Source organism: Cynocephalus volans, chromosome 1, assembly GCF_027409185.1.
Source record: "Cynocephalus volans isolate mCynVol1 chromosome 1, mCynVol1.pri, whole genome shotgun sequence".
Lineage (NCBI taxonomy): Eukaryota > Metazoa > Chordata > Mammalia > Dermoptera > Cynocephalidae > Cynocephalus > Cynocephalus volans.
In genome coordinates, this window is record NC_084460.1 from 106,923,373 (window position 1) to 106,941,198 (window position 17,826).

A 17,826-nucleotide genomic window follows, 5' to 3' on the forward strand; every position below is an offset into this window, starting at 1 on the left:
AGTAGGCCATGAGGAGTGGCAAACAAAAAAAAAGTCACAGAGATTAGCACAGGATGCAGGAAGAACTAATGTTTCATTGAAAAGAGACCCATTTCTACAATGTTAGGCAATCTGTTAAGCTATGTTTAATGGGTTAAATAGTGTTTATGGGTGCATCCATGATATGTGAAGAGCTCTCCTTCATACTAAGAAACACATCCGCAAAGAATGGTGTCAATCACTGAGAGAAGAAAAGGGAGACATGAGTGACATAGCAAAAGAAAAGCATGTTCAATGATGATTCATAAAACTTGACAAGCACAGGAAAGAGAAAAGAATTCCATACCTTGTGTCTGAAGTTTGAAAGCATCGGTCATAGCTTTCTCCTTGAGGAGGAGACCCAGAGCTGCCTGGCATAACAACTCTTTGGCTGCAGCTTTCCGAATGGGCAACAGTTCCCTGTGGTGTTGAGGGATGAAATCAGTGTGCACATTCCCAGCTTCAAACTCTGGGTGGCCAGACAGGCTGAGTAAGAAGTCAATGTTGGTGTGTAGGCCAACAATCTAGGAAGAGAATAAAACCCCAGTTCCTACTGAGTGGGGAAAACAACATATTCAGAAAAACATTTATATGACATCTGCTCTTTTTTCTAAGTATTTTCTACTATGGACAACTCTTAGGAAAAATAAAAAACCTACTAAGGTACCACGTGGCATAGGCCAACTTGTGGGAAAAACAAAACAAAAAAGCCCCACCTCACAACCACTATACATCACTATTCATCTGGACTTAACACTTAAAACTACACTTCAATATTATAAAGAGGATGTAGGAAATGGTGTTACACTAGGTAGTATGAAGACACTTAATTGATTCAAGTCAGAGGAACGGTAAATGTTAAGAAACAAATGAAATTCACTTGCAAGACATTGAAGAATTGCCACTCAGAACACTCCCACAAAATAGGAAGACTGCAAATAGCGGGCAGAATTGGGGAGGGGACAGGATTAAATAATGTCAAAGGAGCATCCTTCTGACACTAACATCCAAATATTTCACAATGAGATAAAAATAAAAAGGTACAGTAAAAAATTAACACAAATCAACCCAATTACTGGATCAAAAGTAAAACCAACAATCTGAGCCTCAGGTTCATTCATTCACTCATTCATCCATTCCTTCATTCATTTAATAGCCATGCACTGAGCACTTTTAGGTGCCAGGCTCTGATCCAGGCACTGGGGACATAGTGAGGAACAGTAGATGAAGGTTCATCCCTCACAAATTTTACATTCCATGGAGACCGGAAACAATATCACAAACAAATACCCAATATAATGTCATATGCTATGAAGAAAACTAAGGCTGGCTAAGGGGATAGAGAACAGCAAAGGGCCCAATTTTAAATGGGGCATTCCAGGAAAAGATTGAGGAGGTGAGCAGGGCAGCAGGGCAGCAGGGAGCCCTGCTATCATGCAGGAGAAGCACATTCTGGAAGAGAGGAAAGGAGCACATGGCTCCATGCTGAGTATGTCTGAGAAATGGCAATGAGGGCTGTGTGGCTGAAGCCACAGAGACAAGAAGTTTGATCAAATTAGTAGCATATAACAATTTGAAAATCATGAGTTAATCAATCCTTCTATGAAGCTAAATCAATGTATGGAACTTTCTGCACCAGGGAAATGAATGTGCTACAGAAAAATAATAAACTCTGTCAAATGGATAAAACTGAATATAATTATTTTCCTTTGGAGAAAAATGGCCAGACTATGGGCCACACTTGTGTAGCTCGCCTTATCTACAGAACGCATAAGACTTCACTGAAATATAACACTGACACTAATAGTTTTACTTCTGCCATCTTTCTTTTCTAACTGAAATCAAGGAATCATCAAACCCTATTCTGACCCATGGAAAATACTCCCATGTGAAATGAATTTGTTTGTGACATATGGGCAATTGGTAGAAATAAGGAAATAGGTTGACAAGACCAGGGCTCTGACAAGGTCAAGTGCTGACCAAAAGCACTGGAGTCACTAACAAGGCCCTGGATCACTCACATTGTACTGACGAAGGCTGTACCTCAGTTTTGTCAAGGCCGCTTGGCGATCTGCAGCCCATACAACCAGCTTCGCAATCATGGGGTCATAATGCACTGAAACTTCATCTCCTGAAATTGAAAAACCACAGTAACCTCTCAAAGAAAAAAACTTAAAGGATTAAAATATGATAAGCAAGACATTTTGTTTATGTACATTTCACACTTAATCCTTACAATCCCCTGCATGATGCTCTGCTAAGTTAAAAGATTTACTGACTACCAAAAATCTTGCTGTGGATTAGCCAGAGCTCTCAAAATCTGCAATTTAAAATCAAGAGGTCCTAATACTAATTTTGGCTTTCAAGATGCTATATGAGTTGCCCTCAATCTATGTCTTCAGCCACATCTTTAATTACTCACCCTCTGAAACTCTTTACTCTGGCCACATATTTTCTCACTGTTCTTCAGACACACCTTTAACATTCTCTTTACTCTTCATTATGCTATTAAATCTGCCTACCAAAATCCACTCCAGACTTCCTCTTAAAAATCCATTCTGATTATGTCAGCCTAATATAACCTCTTATTCCTGTGAATTGCTGTATCCCATCACTGTAAAACTTATTCTGGCAACTGAAATTAAGACGGCAGTAGAAAGAGATGGCTCAGAGTATGGCTCTGTAGCCATACTGCCTGGGTCTAAAAATTGGCTCCAAGAGTTCATGCTCTGGGCAACTGACTTAACTCCTTTGTGCTCTAGTTTCCTCATCTAGAAAATGGGGATGATAATAATGCATACCCAAAGGGTAATTTCCATTGTTAAAGGAGCCCATATAGAGAAGTCCCTTAGAACAGTACCTGTACATAGGAAGAGCTAAGTAATTGTTAAATATGACCATTGTTATTAATCATTGTTGAACTGTAATAGCTCTTACACCATTTCTTCTTATTGTAATTTAATGTCTTTTATTATTGTTTAGCTTATACTAAATTTATATCTTAATTCTCCAACTTGACTTATGTCCCTTGAAGGCAGAGTGCCTTGATCATAGCAAATATCAGTCATCTTAAATCACTTTTGGAACTAGGCAAAGTAAAAAGTAAAATAGTACATACAAAATATTTTTTGGTTAGGTTTGACAAAATACTGCTGCCATTTCAAAACAAGAGTGCATTATTTAAAATACTAGGTATTCCTTAAAAATAACTATTCCAGAAGGAAAAAGTAAAAGTTAATGAGAAATCAATTAAATCCTTTACTTTAAAACATGGTAGGCATGTTTTCCATAAGATGCAGGGATAAGCAGGCAAGAGAGCATGCCTGGGGTCCTAGGCAAGGGGCAGAGGGCAGTATCCTCTGTCCAAATGCAGGCAAGAGAGCACGCCAAAAACAACACTTCCATGCAGGTGGCCCATCATGGCCATGGCTGCCAAAAACGTGACTTGACACCACAACAATAGCCACAGCCACCATGATGGTGGCCTGCTGGACACTCAGCTGTATTGACACAATGAAAGTCACTAGCAGAAACCAGAAAAAGAGGATGTCCCTCTCGTCAAAGCTGACTCCAAAGTCACAAAAGAAGCAACTGCTCTACCAGATGACCAGGCATCAATGTAGAGATAATAGAAATACGAAAAGCTTAGAAAATATAATGACACCAAAAGAATACAGTAATTCTCAAATAGAGATCCTATAGAGCAGGAAACCCTTGAAATGACTGAAAAGGAATTCTTAGCAACAATTGTAAGGAAACTCACTGAGATATAAGAAGACTCAGACAACATAATGAAACAAGGAAAAAAATCTACGACATGAAGGAGGAAATTTACAAAGAGGTTAAAACCTTAAAAAAAGACAAATGTAGCAGAGCTCATGGAACTGAAAGATTCAATCAACAAAATAAAAAATACAACCAAGAGCTTAAGCAGCAGGCTAGAACAAGCAGAAGACAGAATTTCTGACCTTGCAGTTAGTCTTTTTGAAATAACCCAGGAAGGCAAAAAAGAAAAAAGACAAAAGAATTTTTAAAAATGAAGAAAATCTAAGAGAGCTAGCAGACAATCTAAAGCACACAAACATTCGAATCAGGGTGTTCCAGGAGGGGAGGAAAAAGGAAAAGGCATGGAAAACCTATTCAAGGAAACAACAGAAAACTTCCCAGGTATAGGGAGAGATATGGACCTTCAGATCCAGGAGGGTCAAAGATCTCCAAACAGATTCAACCCAAAAAGATCCTGTCCAAGACACATTATCATCAAACTGGTAAAGCTCAAAGACGAAGACAGAATCTTAAGAGCAGCCAGAGAAAAGTGTCAAGTCACTTATGAGGGTGCCCCATCAGATTAACAATAGACTTCTTAACAGAAACTCTACAGGCCAGAAGAAAATGGGATGATATATTCAAAATACTGAAAGAAAAAAGCTGCCAGCCAAGAATACCATACACAGCAAGGCAATAGGGAAAAATACTGTATTTTCCAGACTGACAAAAACTACAGGAGTTCACCACCATAGGACAGTCCTACAAGAAATCCTCAAGGAAGTCTTGCATCTGGAATCTGAAAACAACAAAACCTACAGGTAGAACAAAATTGTAAATGAGAAAGAGAAAGAAACTAAATCTTACCACCACAAAAGCCACAGTGACAATGTAATAATGCCCCTACTTTATTTCTGATTTTAGTAATTTTGGTCTTCTCTTTTTTCTTTGTTAGTCTAGCTAAAGGTTTGCAAATTTTGTTGATCTTTTTAAAGAATTAACTTTTGGTTCTGTTGATTTGAGAATAGAGATATTGTTTTTTAACTCCCTACTTTATATATTTCTGCTGTAATCTTTGTTATTTCCTACTTATATCTGCTTTTGGTTTAGTTTGCTCTACCTCTATTTTCTGTTGGTAGAAGTTTACATTACTGATTTCAGATTTTTCTTATTTTTAATATAGGTGTTACAAGTACAAATTTTGTTCTAAACACTGCACGAACTCTGCAACCTATAAATTTTGATATGTCTCACTTTGATCTTTATCTCAAAGTACTCTCTAATTTCCCTGTAATTTATCTTTTTACCCATTGCTTATTTAGGAGAATATTGTTTAATTTCCACACATTTGTAAGCATTCTAAATTTCCTTCTGTTATTGTAGTCAGAGAGTACATTTTCTATGATCTTAGCCTTTTATAGAAAAAAAAAGGAGAAACAAACAAAAAAGTTCAGGAGAAGATTTCAATTATCTTTCAATTCGATTTTTCCATGAACTTTTTGAAGTGCCCTTGTGCTTATATTCTGTTTTGTTGATTTTTAAATGTAATTTACATTGTTAAACTTAGATATTTAATTTCTGCTCTTGATTTCCTTTTATTATGTGGGCTTGTCACTTTGCTTAGAAATTAATTTGCCTTGGGCCGACCGTGTGGCGCACTCGGGAGCGCAGCGGCGCTCCCGCTGCGCAGGTTCGGATCCTAAATAGGGATGACCGGTGCGCTCACTGGCTGAGCATGGTGCGGGCGACACCAAGCCAAGGGTTGAGATTCCCTTACCGGCACAAAAAAGGACGAAAAAAAAAAAAAGAAATTAATTTGCCTTTGCAAAATTTATTCATCTTCCTCATTGAAATTAATTTGATATTTACATGCTTTTGGAAGACTTTTAGAGAGCTTTTTTTTTTTTTTTTTTTTTTTACTGGTAAGGGGATCACAACCTTCGGCACAGTATGGTCTGCACCACGCTCAGCCAGTGAGTGCACCAGTTATCCCTATACAGGATCCGAACCCGCGGCCTTGGCGCTCCCAGCGCTGCACTCTCCCGAGTGAGCCACGGGGCTGGCCCTAGAGAGCTATTTCTAATAATTGTAAAGATCATAAAATGAAATTTGTAAATTTTAATAAGTTCTACACCTCCAGATTTTAGAAAATTTGAAGCCCTACTTTCTACAGAGTATTTTGTTATTCATCTGTTATTCAGTTTATGTATTTGTTATTTGAACAAATAAATGAGCATATCCTTAAAAAAAAAAAAAAAAGACTCAGGGATAAGATTCTGTCCAAAAATAATAATGCACTTAAAACTTAACAAGAGTGACACTTTTTGTTTTATTTCACTTTACCTTGCCGTACTCCAGTGTCAATCCTAGTGGAAAGGTCTGCTCTAGGGGTAGAGAGATGCACTAATGGTCCGGCTCCTGGCATGAAGTTATTGTTAGGATCTTCTGCGTATATTCTAGCTTCAAAGGCATGGCCCTGCAGAGTTATTTCTTCCTGTCTCAAAGGAATCTTCTCTCCTGCTGCAATCTGGTAATAGAAGAGTGATTTTTATGAAAATCCAACACAGTAGCTACAAGATTTAGTAAGCTGATGGTCTTGCTTTTTTCTATAAAATGTACATTTGGGTTTTGCAGTGCAGCCAAATAAAAACTATTATTTTATCCACCTACTTGAGTACTGGGCAAGACAGAAATAGATTCAAAAACAGATGCAGTATTAATTATAGTTGGTTGTAATTTTGAAGTGGATAAAGCAAACTAATTGCTAATTTATAAATATAAAAATCAGTGTGTGTTCAATATAATCAAAACCAAAGTTTCTTACTGGCATGACATTCTCAGATTTCATTTGAAACATTAGCACTCAGTTCCCAAATCAATCTTTTTTTATAGTAAATTATTGTAGTTGATGTTTAAGACTACATTCACAGGCACGGAAAAAGTGTGACTAGCTGTAGTCATCCTACATTGTAATCTTCATCAGCAAGTCAGTGATAAAGCAAAACAGAAAGGGCAACATGACAATTTTTCAATTTTATTATGTTTACGTGTATTGCATGATACAGATGATCATTATTGTTTATCACTACTATAATTATTACTATTTTGGCTACTATGTACCAGTACAACAGATCTATCTCTCTCTTCAACTAGTCTAACTTGGAAAAGGCTATGGGAAGACATGCTGTTACTTTCCCTCTTTATTCTCCTCTTCAAGTTTTTCTCCAACATGAGAAAATGACAACCTGATAAAGCAATATAGATACAAGAAAAAAGACTCTAAGTAACTTAGCGTGACATTGAACTAAACAGGTAGGCATAAAACAAAGGCAAAAGTTTCTTTTCTTTGAATCTGTAAATAAGAAAGATCAGGAACCACAGCAGTTAAGAACAAAAGGAAAAATTGCTAAATTGAATGTCTTTATGGCATGGTATTTTGTTTGTTTGTTGTTGTTGTTGTTTTCGCAGCTGGCCAGTATGGGGATCTGAACCCTTGACCTTGGTGTTATCAACACCATGCTCTAACCAAGTGAGCTAACCTTCCAGCCTATGGCATGGTATTTCAAACCATATACTCTGCAGCCATATTGCCTGGGTTCAAATTTTGTCTCTATATTTACTCTGTGAGCTGGGCAAGTTGCTTAACCTCTCCATGCTTCAGAGAAAAGTGCCTGGCATACACTAAGCGCTATATAAATGTCAGCTATTATCATTTCATTCTTATCTTTTATAATGAAATACTTTCATGTTATAATTAAAAATTCTATTTGTTTTAAAATAAAAAAGGAAAAGAATGGCCATGTATCCGTATTCTAAAATGTGATCTTCTTTCTAACTATATAGCTCCATTTAAACATAGCTTGCCTTTGCCTGTCTATTTTCTTCTGAGATTGGCTTCCATCTTAGTCCAGAAGAGACTGGCCCCAACCATGCCTGTAAGTATTTGGAAATTTGTGCCACTTAGTTCTCTCAGGCTTTGACACTGACTCTTTGGAATCCCTAACCTTGCCCATTTTCACAAGTTTTCCCTGAACACTGTCAAGTATCTGCATCTGCAGCCTGAACCCTGGATGCCTGAATCACTGAAGTCTCTTTCTAGGAAGGCTTTGACTCTAGAGGTGGGTCCTGGAGCTTGAACTATCATTTCACAAAATGGTGAGTCCCCTTATTTAACCTCTGCTTGGAAGACAGACTCCAAAGTGCCTTGAACTGTATAAACCAAGGCCAGCAGTTTCTTTAAGATCTAATGTCCCTTCCCAGATGATAAAAGCCTGATTCTCTTTCCAAAGAGACCTGACAAACTCTTATAATTTCTTAAGTTTCAGAAATAAATGTCTGCTGATTTCCCTAATGTCCAAAATCATTCTCTCTCCTTAATGCTTGAAAACTTTTATCCTTCATGATTTCAACAATCTATACTCTCTTGGTTTACTTCTTCAGAAAAAATATTTTCCTTTTCCTTGAATTTTAGAAACAGAAGCACTCTTTCCAGAAGTTTCCAAATCTATTACAGTTTTTTTCTGATATTCCCTAATGCTTACTAGCCTGATGTGTCTGGTTTTTATTAGCTCCCAAGGCTATAGAGGCTCAGAAGAATCTTCTGGCTCAATTAAAACCAACAAACATACCCAAAGAACCAACAAAAGGACCATCATATTATTGTCCACAGAAGTTCTGAAAAGACAAAATTATCAAAATAATCAAGACTTCAGAAGCACAGCATGGAGGAAACAATTTAGACTTAGGATATATAAAGAATGAAGAATCCTCCAGATATCAAGAATATTGATACTCCTTAAAAATTTTTTCATGTTAAAAAAAAGGCTGAGGTAAAATCTGTCATTTTCAATAAAGAGAACAAAAACAGACTAAGTTATTATTAATATTTGCAGCAATATGCTTTATGGAAAATGCTTTTTACCGTTTTATACCAGTGCTTCTCAAACTATCCATGGTACGAGAACAGTTATAAATTTATATTTTTGTAAAATACAGTAGACATGTCATAGCAATGTCAAAATGCTGTAAAAGTTTCTAAACATTTACTCTGAATGAACATTTACTGATGGTCCAGCAATAGTTTGTAAATCAGCACTTTACACAGACCATTCTGTTGGTCTAGACCATTCCATTGGCTCTTCATTTCCATCTCTGCTTAAGTCATGTCATCTTGGCTAGCATCTATCCTGCCTCTAATCTACGAACCAATGATGGCCTGACCCAGAATGCTGTGGCCTTAGGTAGACTACAAGGCTTTAGCCTTGAGACGTGGTCACCAGCAAGACTCAGTGATAGCAGCTCCATAGAGACAGATGCTGGCTGCTCCATGACTCAGGGGAAATGAAAGTAAGTGACAGATTAGAAATCTGAGTCCCTAAAGTGTCAATAAAGTCAGAGCATCAAGTGTAGCTTCACTTTTAACCTCCCATTTTCCTGTCATCACAACCCTAAGAATTGAACCCTGTCCAAAGTGACATCTCTTTTAGTAGGCCAGAAAATAACCTATTCTCAAGATTGAGCTTCAGTAGAACAAATATTTTTACCCTAAGCTGCCACTCCACCAAGTCAGTTCCTGTGATCATCTCAGTAACAGGATGTTCCACCTGTAGCCTTGTATTCATCTCCATGAAGTAGAAATTGTGCTTTGAGTCCATAATAAACTCCACAGTTCCTAAAAGATAAAATACAGTGGTCACATTTCAATTGTATATCATCAGTAGCAAATCAAAATCTTCCATGATGTCTCAGTTTTACTGAAGTTTTACTACTGCCTTCATTTGATGGTAAACGTTTTGCATTTCATGAAGAAAACTCACATTTTGCAGCAGCAAATGAGTCTTAGTCAAAAATAGGGAGCTGCATGAAATTTAGCAAAAGAAAAGGATATTTGGGGTTGTGAGCAAATGGCAAACCCAAATTATGAATCATTCTCAGCTATGGTAGTCATGAGACCATGGCTGGATCATGTGTTACTGCATCAAAGCAACAAGATCCCTGGAAGCCTCAAACGTGACATCCTCTCTCACTCTAACCCTGTGGAGAAAAATAATTTTGTTTTCTCGATTGTGGGTTCTAGGAAGTTTCCTTAAAAAGTCCTTTTGCCAATGACCCATTGAAAGATTGTTTACCGACTAAACCTTATGTTAATGTCTTACTATCCCCGTACTGGCCAGCCAAAACAAAACAAAACAAAACAAAAAACAACAAAATGAGAATGTCTTACCTATTGGCATTCTATTGAGCCCTACACAGTTTCCCCTAGCTTCATTTTTTTTTTTTTTCCCCAGCAGATGATGTTTTTTCATTTAATCCCCATGGCTTCATTAAGGTTTAATTTCAGATTATAAAATGTAACTATTTTAAGTTTTGGGGGCTGACTTTGGCAATTGAACACAATCATGTAACCATCACCACAATGAAAATATAGAACATTCCCATCATCCAAAAAGGTCCCTGTTCCCATTTGCAGTCAATCGCTTTACCAGACTCTGGACTATAAGCAAACATCAATCTGCTTTCTGTCACTGTAGTTTTTTTTTCTAGAATTTCATATACATGATATCATACAGTTTGCAGTCTTTAGTATTAGAGTTTTTTTCACTTAGCTAAAGTTAGCTCAACATAATTGAAAACTGTTTTCCAGGCTGGTATAAGTGCAGTGGTGTTTACAACTAATTGATCACAATCAGTTACAGATTTCATTGTTCCTTCTTCACACCCCCTGTTTCACCTGACTAGGAATGAATGAATGAATGAATGAATGAATGAATAAATGAACCCTGTTTTTCCAACTGTGGTCACAATGCCTACATGGATTATAAAAATCAATTTAAGTGAAGACTTCTGGTTTCTGATCCAGCATGTAAGGAGCTTAGAGGCTGCCACTCCACCCTAACAAGTAAAAAGTTGAATAAGCTGAAAAATCAACAATGCTTCCTAGATCTGTCAGAGAAATCAGATCATAGAGCAAACCATTGCCCTCAGAACTGGACATATAGACAGGCAGATATAGAGATTCTATGGGCAGAAACTGGAACTGAACTTTGTGAATTGCTGGCGGCTTAGAGTGGACCACTCAGAGTTAAAACCTCCAAGGGGACTCAGTCATAGCGGGAACACCACACTTTTGTGACTTTTATCTCCAGGAGTTCTACCAGGTGTTCACAGTGAATATCAGAGAAGAATCACCTAATGCTTCTAGCAGGGGAAGGAGAAAAAGAAACCATTTTGAAATATGCCAGAATATTACATTCTTCTTAACAAGCCCTATCCTCAAGAAAAACTATAAGAGTCTAAACTATTGGGGTGCTATCAGAGTCTAACCTGACTGGGGAAAGGGAAATACTCAACTCCAGCCCCCTCTAGCCTTCCATGTGGAAGAAGGGAAATACACAATTCCAGTCCCCTCCAGACATCCTGTCCCACCTAAGGGGTGAGGGAGAACAAAAGAAAAACAAATTGAGAAGCACTAGTAAAGTTCACAGACCATGGGGACAAGCTCAGCAAAAAACTGAGACCTAACCATAAAACATAGAAAACTTTCCCTCCTCCACACCTTACCGTATTACTAAAGGCAAAATTCCTTTTACCCAGTACATCATGTCTGCCTTTCAACAAAAAATTACAAGGCATACTAAAAGGCTAAAAAACACACTTTGAAGAGAGTGAACAAGCATTATAGCCAGAGTCAGGTATGGCAGAAATGTTAGAATTATCAGACCAGGAATTAAAAAAACTATGATTAATAAGCTAAGGGCTTTAATGGAAAAAGTAGACAATAAGCTAGAACAGATGGATAATGTAAGCAGAAAGATAGAAATTCTTAGAAAGAATCAAAAAGAAAAGCTAAAATTAAAAAACAAAAACCACTGTAACATAAATGAAGCATGCTTTGATGAACTCATTAGCAGACTGGACACAGCTAAGAAAGAGTCTCTTGGCTTGAGGATATGACAAAAGAAATTTCCCAAACTGAAAAGCAAAAAGAAAAAAAGAAAGGAAGGAAAGAAGGAAGGAAGGAAGGAAGGAAGAAAGGAAGGGAGGGAGGGAGTTAGGGAGGAAGGAAGAAACCAAGGCATATGACATTGAAATTTCAGAAAATGGAAGATAAAGAAAAACCTTAAATCTTGAAGCTAGAGGACAAAAACACCTTACCTAAAGAGAAGAGAAGCAAAAATAAGAGCTACATGTGGCTTCTCTTCAGAAACCATGTAAACTGGAAGAGAGTGGAGTAAAATAAAGTGCTGAGAGCAAAAACTCCCATTAACTTAGAATTATATACCCTGCAAAAGTATCCTTTTTGAAGTGAAAGAGAAATAAATACTTTCTCAGACAAACAAAAATTGAGGGAATTTGTTGTTAGTAAACCTGCCTTGCAAGAAATGTTAAAAGGATCTCTTCAGAGAGAAAGAAAATGATATAGGTCAGAAATTTGAATCTACATAAAGGAAGAGCACTGGAGAATGAATAAGTGAAGATAAAATAAAATCTCTTATTTTTATTATTCTTAACTGACCTACCATATAACAGTTTGTTCAAAACAATAAGAGCAAAGAGATGTGGATGGTGGGATAGATGGATGGTGGAACAGATGATCCTAGTATCACTCCCCTCCCACAAAAGATCAACTTACACCTATTAAAACACAAAAACTGCCATCTTAAAATCACTGGAACTTTGGGGAAAAGGAGGAGAGACTCACTGAGTCCATGAAGGCATGGAAAGCCGTGGCAAGTGAGAGTAAGGATCACCCTAATCAGGCCCAGCCCCAGATGCTCCTAGGGCTGGAGGGCACAGTGAACAAAGCAGCTACCAGCACGTGAGCAGCTACCTGGAGATGGCAAAGCCACAGCAGCATCCTTTGCATGAAGCTACTTGGAGTCTGTAGGGGAGAAGGGTGCTGTGACTGCTGGCCAAAAAAAAAAAAAAAAAAAAAAAACCAGAAAAAATCAATTTGGAGTGCACCATCCCATTTCCCAGGCCACCAAAGCTGCTTGCAAGCTTCCCCTGCACCTGCATAGCCAAAGGAAAGAAGGAATCACCAAGAGGTAGGCAAGTCTTCATGAGGGACTCACATAGGGCCTGCCCTATGGGAAACGTTTAGATTATAGGGGAGAAGCTAATCCACCAGAGGTACATTGGGGAGCAGCATAGGCAGCTGATCTGACTTCCAATCAGCACAGGAACCACACAGTGGAGAACAGTTAGTGTGACAGAACTGCAGGGTGTAGAAAAGACCATCCTGGGCTGGAATTTCCACACAGCCTAGTTGCATTTGTTGTGACCCCACATGACCCAGAAGTGACTAAAAGGCCAACAATTTTTTTTTTTTTTTTGGCGGCTGGCCAGTTTGGGGATCTGAACCCCTGACCTTACAAGGCTGTGCTCAGACCAACTGAGCTAACTGGCCAGCCCAAAGAGCCAACAATTAAAATCCAACCCAAATAAAAAGTTTTTCCCAGCCTGACAAACAACAAGAAGAAAGCAATTTAGCTAAGCATGGAGTTCAAGTTCTGGTCACTGCAGGAAGTTTCCCCCAATCAGCAGGGAATTAGCCAAAGGACAGCAAATTAGTTCCAGTGAAGGGTGTAAGTGTTGGTGATTGTAATTAATCCACCACAGAATGGAAAAAACAAAATAAAATCCAACCAAAAAACAACCATGGACCAGAGACAAAGTTCTGATATTGAGCAGTAAAGGTCTAATACCACCAAAGAACACCTACATAACCTGGAAGAAGTAGCCATCTCCTCAAATGTACAGGCATCAAAGATAAGACACAAAGATTGAGAAAGAACAGAGAACTATGACACCACCCAAGAAAACCAACAAAGCACCAGCAATGGAACCAGAACAGTTGATTTACGAAATGTTTGACAGAAAATTCAGAAAAATCCTCTTAAAGATGTTTAGAGAGTCAAAAAAAAAAAAAAAAAAAAAAAATCCAAATAAAAAATTAAATGATATTTGGAAAACAATCCAGGAGGAGAATAAGAAACTTGACAAAGAAATAGAATCAAATTTTAAAAATCAAACAGAAATTCTAGAAATAAAGAATATGTTATCTGAACCGAAAAACTCAGCAGAAAGCAAGCTCCAACAGCAGACTTGATGAAACAGGAAAAAACCAGTGAGCTCAAAGACAGAACATGTGAAATTATCCAGTCAGAGGAGCAAAAAGAAAAAAAGAATAAGAAAAAAGGAAACAATTACAGCAATTATGGGACTTTCACATAATTGGTGTACCTAAAGGAGATGAAAAAAGTAGAGACCTAGAAAGCATATTTAAGGAAATAATGGCTGAAAATTTCCCAAGTATAGAGAAAGATGACAGCATCCAGGTACAGGAAGCTCAATCAAATTAAATCCAAAGAGGAACACCCAAAGACACATCACAATCAAATTATCAAAAACCAAAGAAAAAGAAAAAAAAAAAAAAAAAGCGGCAAGAGAAAAGACATATATCATTCAATGGAGTTCTAATACAGCTCTCAGCAGATTTCTCAGTAGAAACTCCATAGGCCAGGAGACAGTGAGATGATGTATTCAAAGTGCTGAATGAAAAAGACTGTCAACCAATAATTTTGTATCCAGCAAAACTAACCTTTAAATATGAAGGAGAAATAAAGTCTTTCCCAGACAACAAAAGCTATCAGAATTCATTGACAGTAGCCCCACCTTACAAGAAATGCTAAAGGGAGTTCAAGCTGAAAGCAGATGATGCTGAAGTATAAAAACATAACATTTGAAGGTACAAAACTCAGTAGTAAGGTAAGTACACAATCTTGGAATACTCCAGTGTTGCAAGGGTGGTGAATAAACCACTTATATCTTTACTATGAAGACCAAAGGACAAACCCAACAAAATTATAACAAACTCAACAAATGTATAAGAGATAGGCAATATTAAAATATGTAACTTGAAAAAACAAAATGTCAAAAATGGAGGGCAGTGATGACAAAACATATAGTAGGCTTTAGTTTTTTCTTTTCTTCTTAGTGATCATATTTGTTATTAGTTTAAAATATATATAATATATCATATTATAGACATTTTTTGTAAGCCTCATGGTAAGTAACCATAACACAAAAACCTATAATAAACTAATCACAAAAGAAGAAAGTTAGAAAAGAAAAAAGGATCTACAAAAGAACCAGAAGAAAAGTAACAAAATGGCAGTAACAAATTGCTATATATCAATAGTAACTCTAAATGTAAATAGATTAAATTCCCCAGTTAAAAGACACATAGTGGCTGGATAGATTATAAAATAAGAATCTACAATATATTGCCAACAAGCAACTCACTTCACCTATAAGGACACACTAAGCCAAAGCCTAAATTAGTAGAAGGAGAGAACTAACAAAGATCTGAGCAGAAATAAATGAATTAGAGATTTAAAAAACAAACAAAAGATCAATGAAACAAGAAGTAGGTTTTTCAAAAGGATAAAACTGATAAACCTTTAGCTAGACTAATGAAGAAAAAAAGAGAGAAGACTCAAATAAATAAAATAAGAAATGAAAATGGAGTCATTACAACTGATACCACAGGAAAACAAAGGATCATAAGAGACTACTGAGAACAACTACACACTAACAAAGTGGAGAACACAGAAGAGATGGATGAATTTCTGGATACATACAACTTACCAAAGTTAAACTAGAACTAGAAAACCTAAGACTAATAACGAGTAATGAGATTGAAGCAGTAATAAAAAGTCTCTCAACAAAGAAAACCCCAGGACAAACTCATTCTACAAAGCCAGCATTACCCTCATACCAAAACTGGAAAAATACACAACAAAAGAAGAAAAGTACATACCAATATCCATAATGAACATAGATGTGAAAATCCTCACCAAAATACTAGTGAACTGAATCCAACAACACATTAAAAAGATTATTCACCATGATCATGTGAAATTCATCCCAGGGATGAAAGGATGTTTCAACATACGCAAATCAATAAATGTAATACATCACATCTACAGAATGAAAGAAAAAAATGATATGATCATTTCAACAGGCACAGAAAAAGCATTTGATAAAATTCAATACCCTGCACTAGAGCTCAGGGGAAGAGGAGAGACCTACAGAGTTCATGAATGCAGGAGAAGCCATGATGAGAGAAAGAAAGGACCACTCTAGCCATTTTGAGCCCTGAACACCTCAAGGTTTGCCCTGGTGAGCACATAGAGCAAGAGTTGGCAAAAGCTGCAGCTGTGCCCTTCGTATGAAGTTCCTTGGAGGCTGTAGGAGAGAAGAGGGCCTTGGTGGCCCCCAGGCCAGCAAGACCAATAACAGGGTTCCTGTGGACCCACAGAGGAGTGAGGGGCCACAGATAACCAAAAAAAGAAGCCACTTAGAGGCTGGTGAATCATCGCAAGGGATCAGCCCATGGCCTGTCCCATGGGAAGTGTTTGGAGTGCTGGGGGTAGGGGGGTGGAGGAAATGGGCCACTGGGGGAACACTGGGGCACAGAATGGACAGCTCATCTGCCCTCCAATCAGCACAGGTCTACTCAGTGGAGACTGGTCAGGAATATAGAACTGCAGGGGTGCAGTTTGCTGAAAAAACTCAGGCCCAGACCAGAGTTGCCACACAACCCAGGTGTACTAAACCTCACAAGACCCAGAAGTACTGATAAGGTCAACAATTAAAACCTGAGCTGCACAAAAAGGCTTCCCCAGAGAATCAGCAGCAAAGCAGCAATTTAGCTCAACCATGGGGCTCAAGTGCTGGTCCCCACAGGAAGTTCCCCCATTTTAGAAGTAAGCAAAGGACAACAAACTAGTTCCAGTGCAGAATTTAAGTGGTGGGGGTAGCTAATAATCCAACACAATGTGAAAGAACACACAAAACACCCACAGATCAGAGACAAAGTTCTGATATTAACCAGTAAAGGTCTAACAGCACCAAAGAACACCTACAAAACCAGTTCCCAAGCTGGGGTTGGGGGAGGGCCGAGGGCCTCACCCATGTCCCCCTAATGTCCACATCCAGTCCAGTGACAACCACCAAGCCACTGCCGGAAGTGCCCTGGGCTCCAGGGGTGAGGTGGGGCTTAGGGCCTCAGTCACACACCCCCAAAAGTCCATATCTAGCCCAGCCACAACCAAGCCACAGCTGGAAGCCCCCTGAGTTTCCCTGCCAGAATGAGGGGGTGCCACAGGCCTCGACCACACCCTCCCTTCTCTTCCTCCTACCCTATCCCCCTTGCCTTTCCTCTCTCCCCCACCAACTGATCTACAACATCTTAGAAGGTAAAAAAAAAATAGTAATAAATAAATATATTTTTTAAAAATCCAATACCCCTTTATGATAAAAACATTCAACAAATTAGGTATAGAAGGAATGTACCTCAACACAATAATGGCCATATACTACAAACCAACAACTAATATCATACTGAATGGTCAAAAATTGGAGGATTTTCCTATTAGATCTTGAACAAGACAAGGATGCTGTTCCCCACTCTTATTCAACATTATACTGGAAGTTGTAGCCAGCACAATAAGGCAAGAGAAAGCGATAAAGGATATCCAAATTGGAAAGGAGGAAGTAGAACTACCCCTATTTGCAGATGGCATAATAATATACATAGAAAACATTAATGACTCCACCAAAAAATTACTAAACCTAATAAATGAATTCAGTAAAGTGGTAAGATAAAAAAATCAAAACACAAAAATCAAGTGTTCCTATAAGCCAATAATGAAATACCTGAAGAAGAAATCAAGAAATTATTTTCATTCACAATAGCTGCCAAAAATTTACTCCTATCTAGGAATAAATTTAACCAAGAAGGTGAAAGACCTCTACAATGAAAACTATAAAACACTGGCGAAAAAAAATTGAAGAACACTCAAATAAATTCAAAGATATCTCCTGTTCATGGGTTGGAAGAATTAATATCATTAAAAAGTCTATATTACCCAAAGTAATCTACAGCTTCAATGCAATCCCTATTAAAATACTGAGGACATCCTTCACAGAAACAGAAAAAACAATTTTAAAATTCATTTGGATCCACAAAAGACC

General features: G+C 37.8%; 1 protein-coding gene across 4 annotated transcripts in view; it reads right to left on the minus strand.

The window, feature by feature from the left end:
• Positions 1-17,826, minus strand: part of MCCC1 (methylcrotonyl-CoA carboxylase subunit 1) — a 62,193-nt gene that overhangs the window by 13,442 nt on the left and 30,925 nt on the right. For all 4 annotated transcript variants that reach the window (XM_063102067.1, XM_063102086.1, XM_063102057.1 and 1 more), the window contains 4 exons: positions 9,327-9,454; positions 6,127-6,310; positions 2,040-2,149; positions 326-542 (listed from right to left, as the gene is read on the minus strand). In XM_063102067.1, the coding sequence (XP_062958137.1) occupies positions 326-542; positions 2,040-2,149; positions 6,127-6,310; positions 9,327-9,454 (639 nt within the window). The remainder of the gene's footprint in view (positions 1-325; positions 543-2,039; positions 2,150-6,126; positions 6,311-9,326; positions 9,455-17,826) is intronic.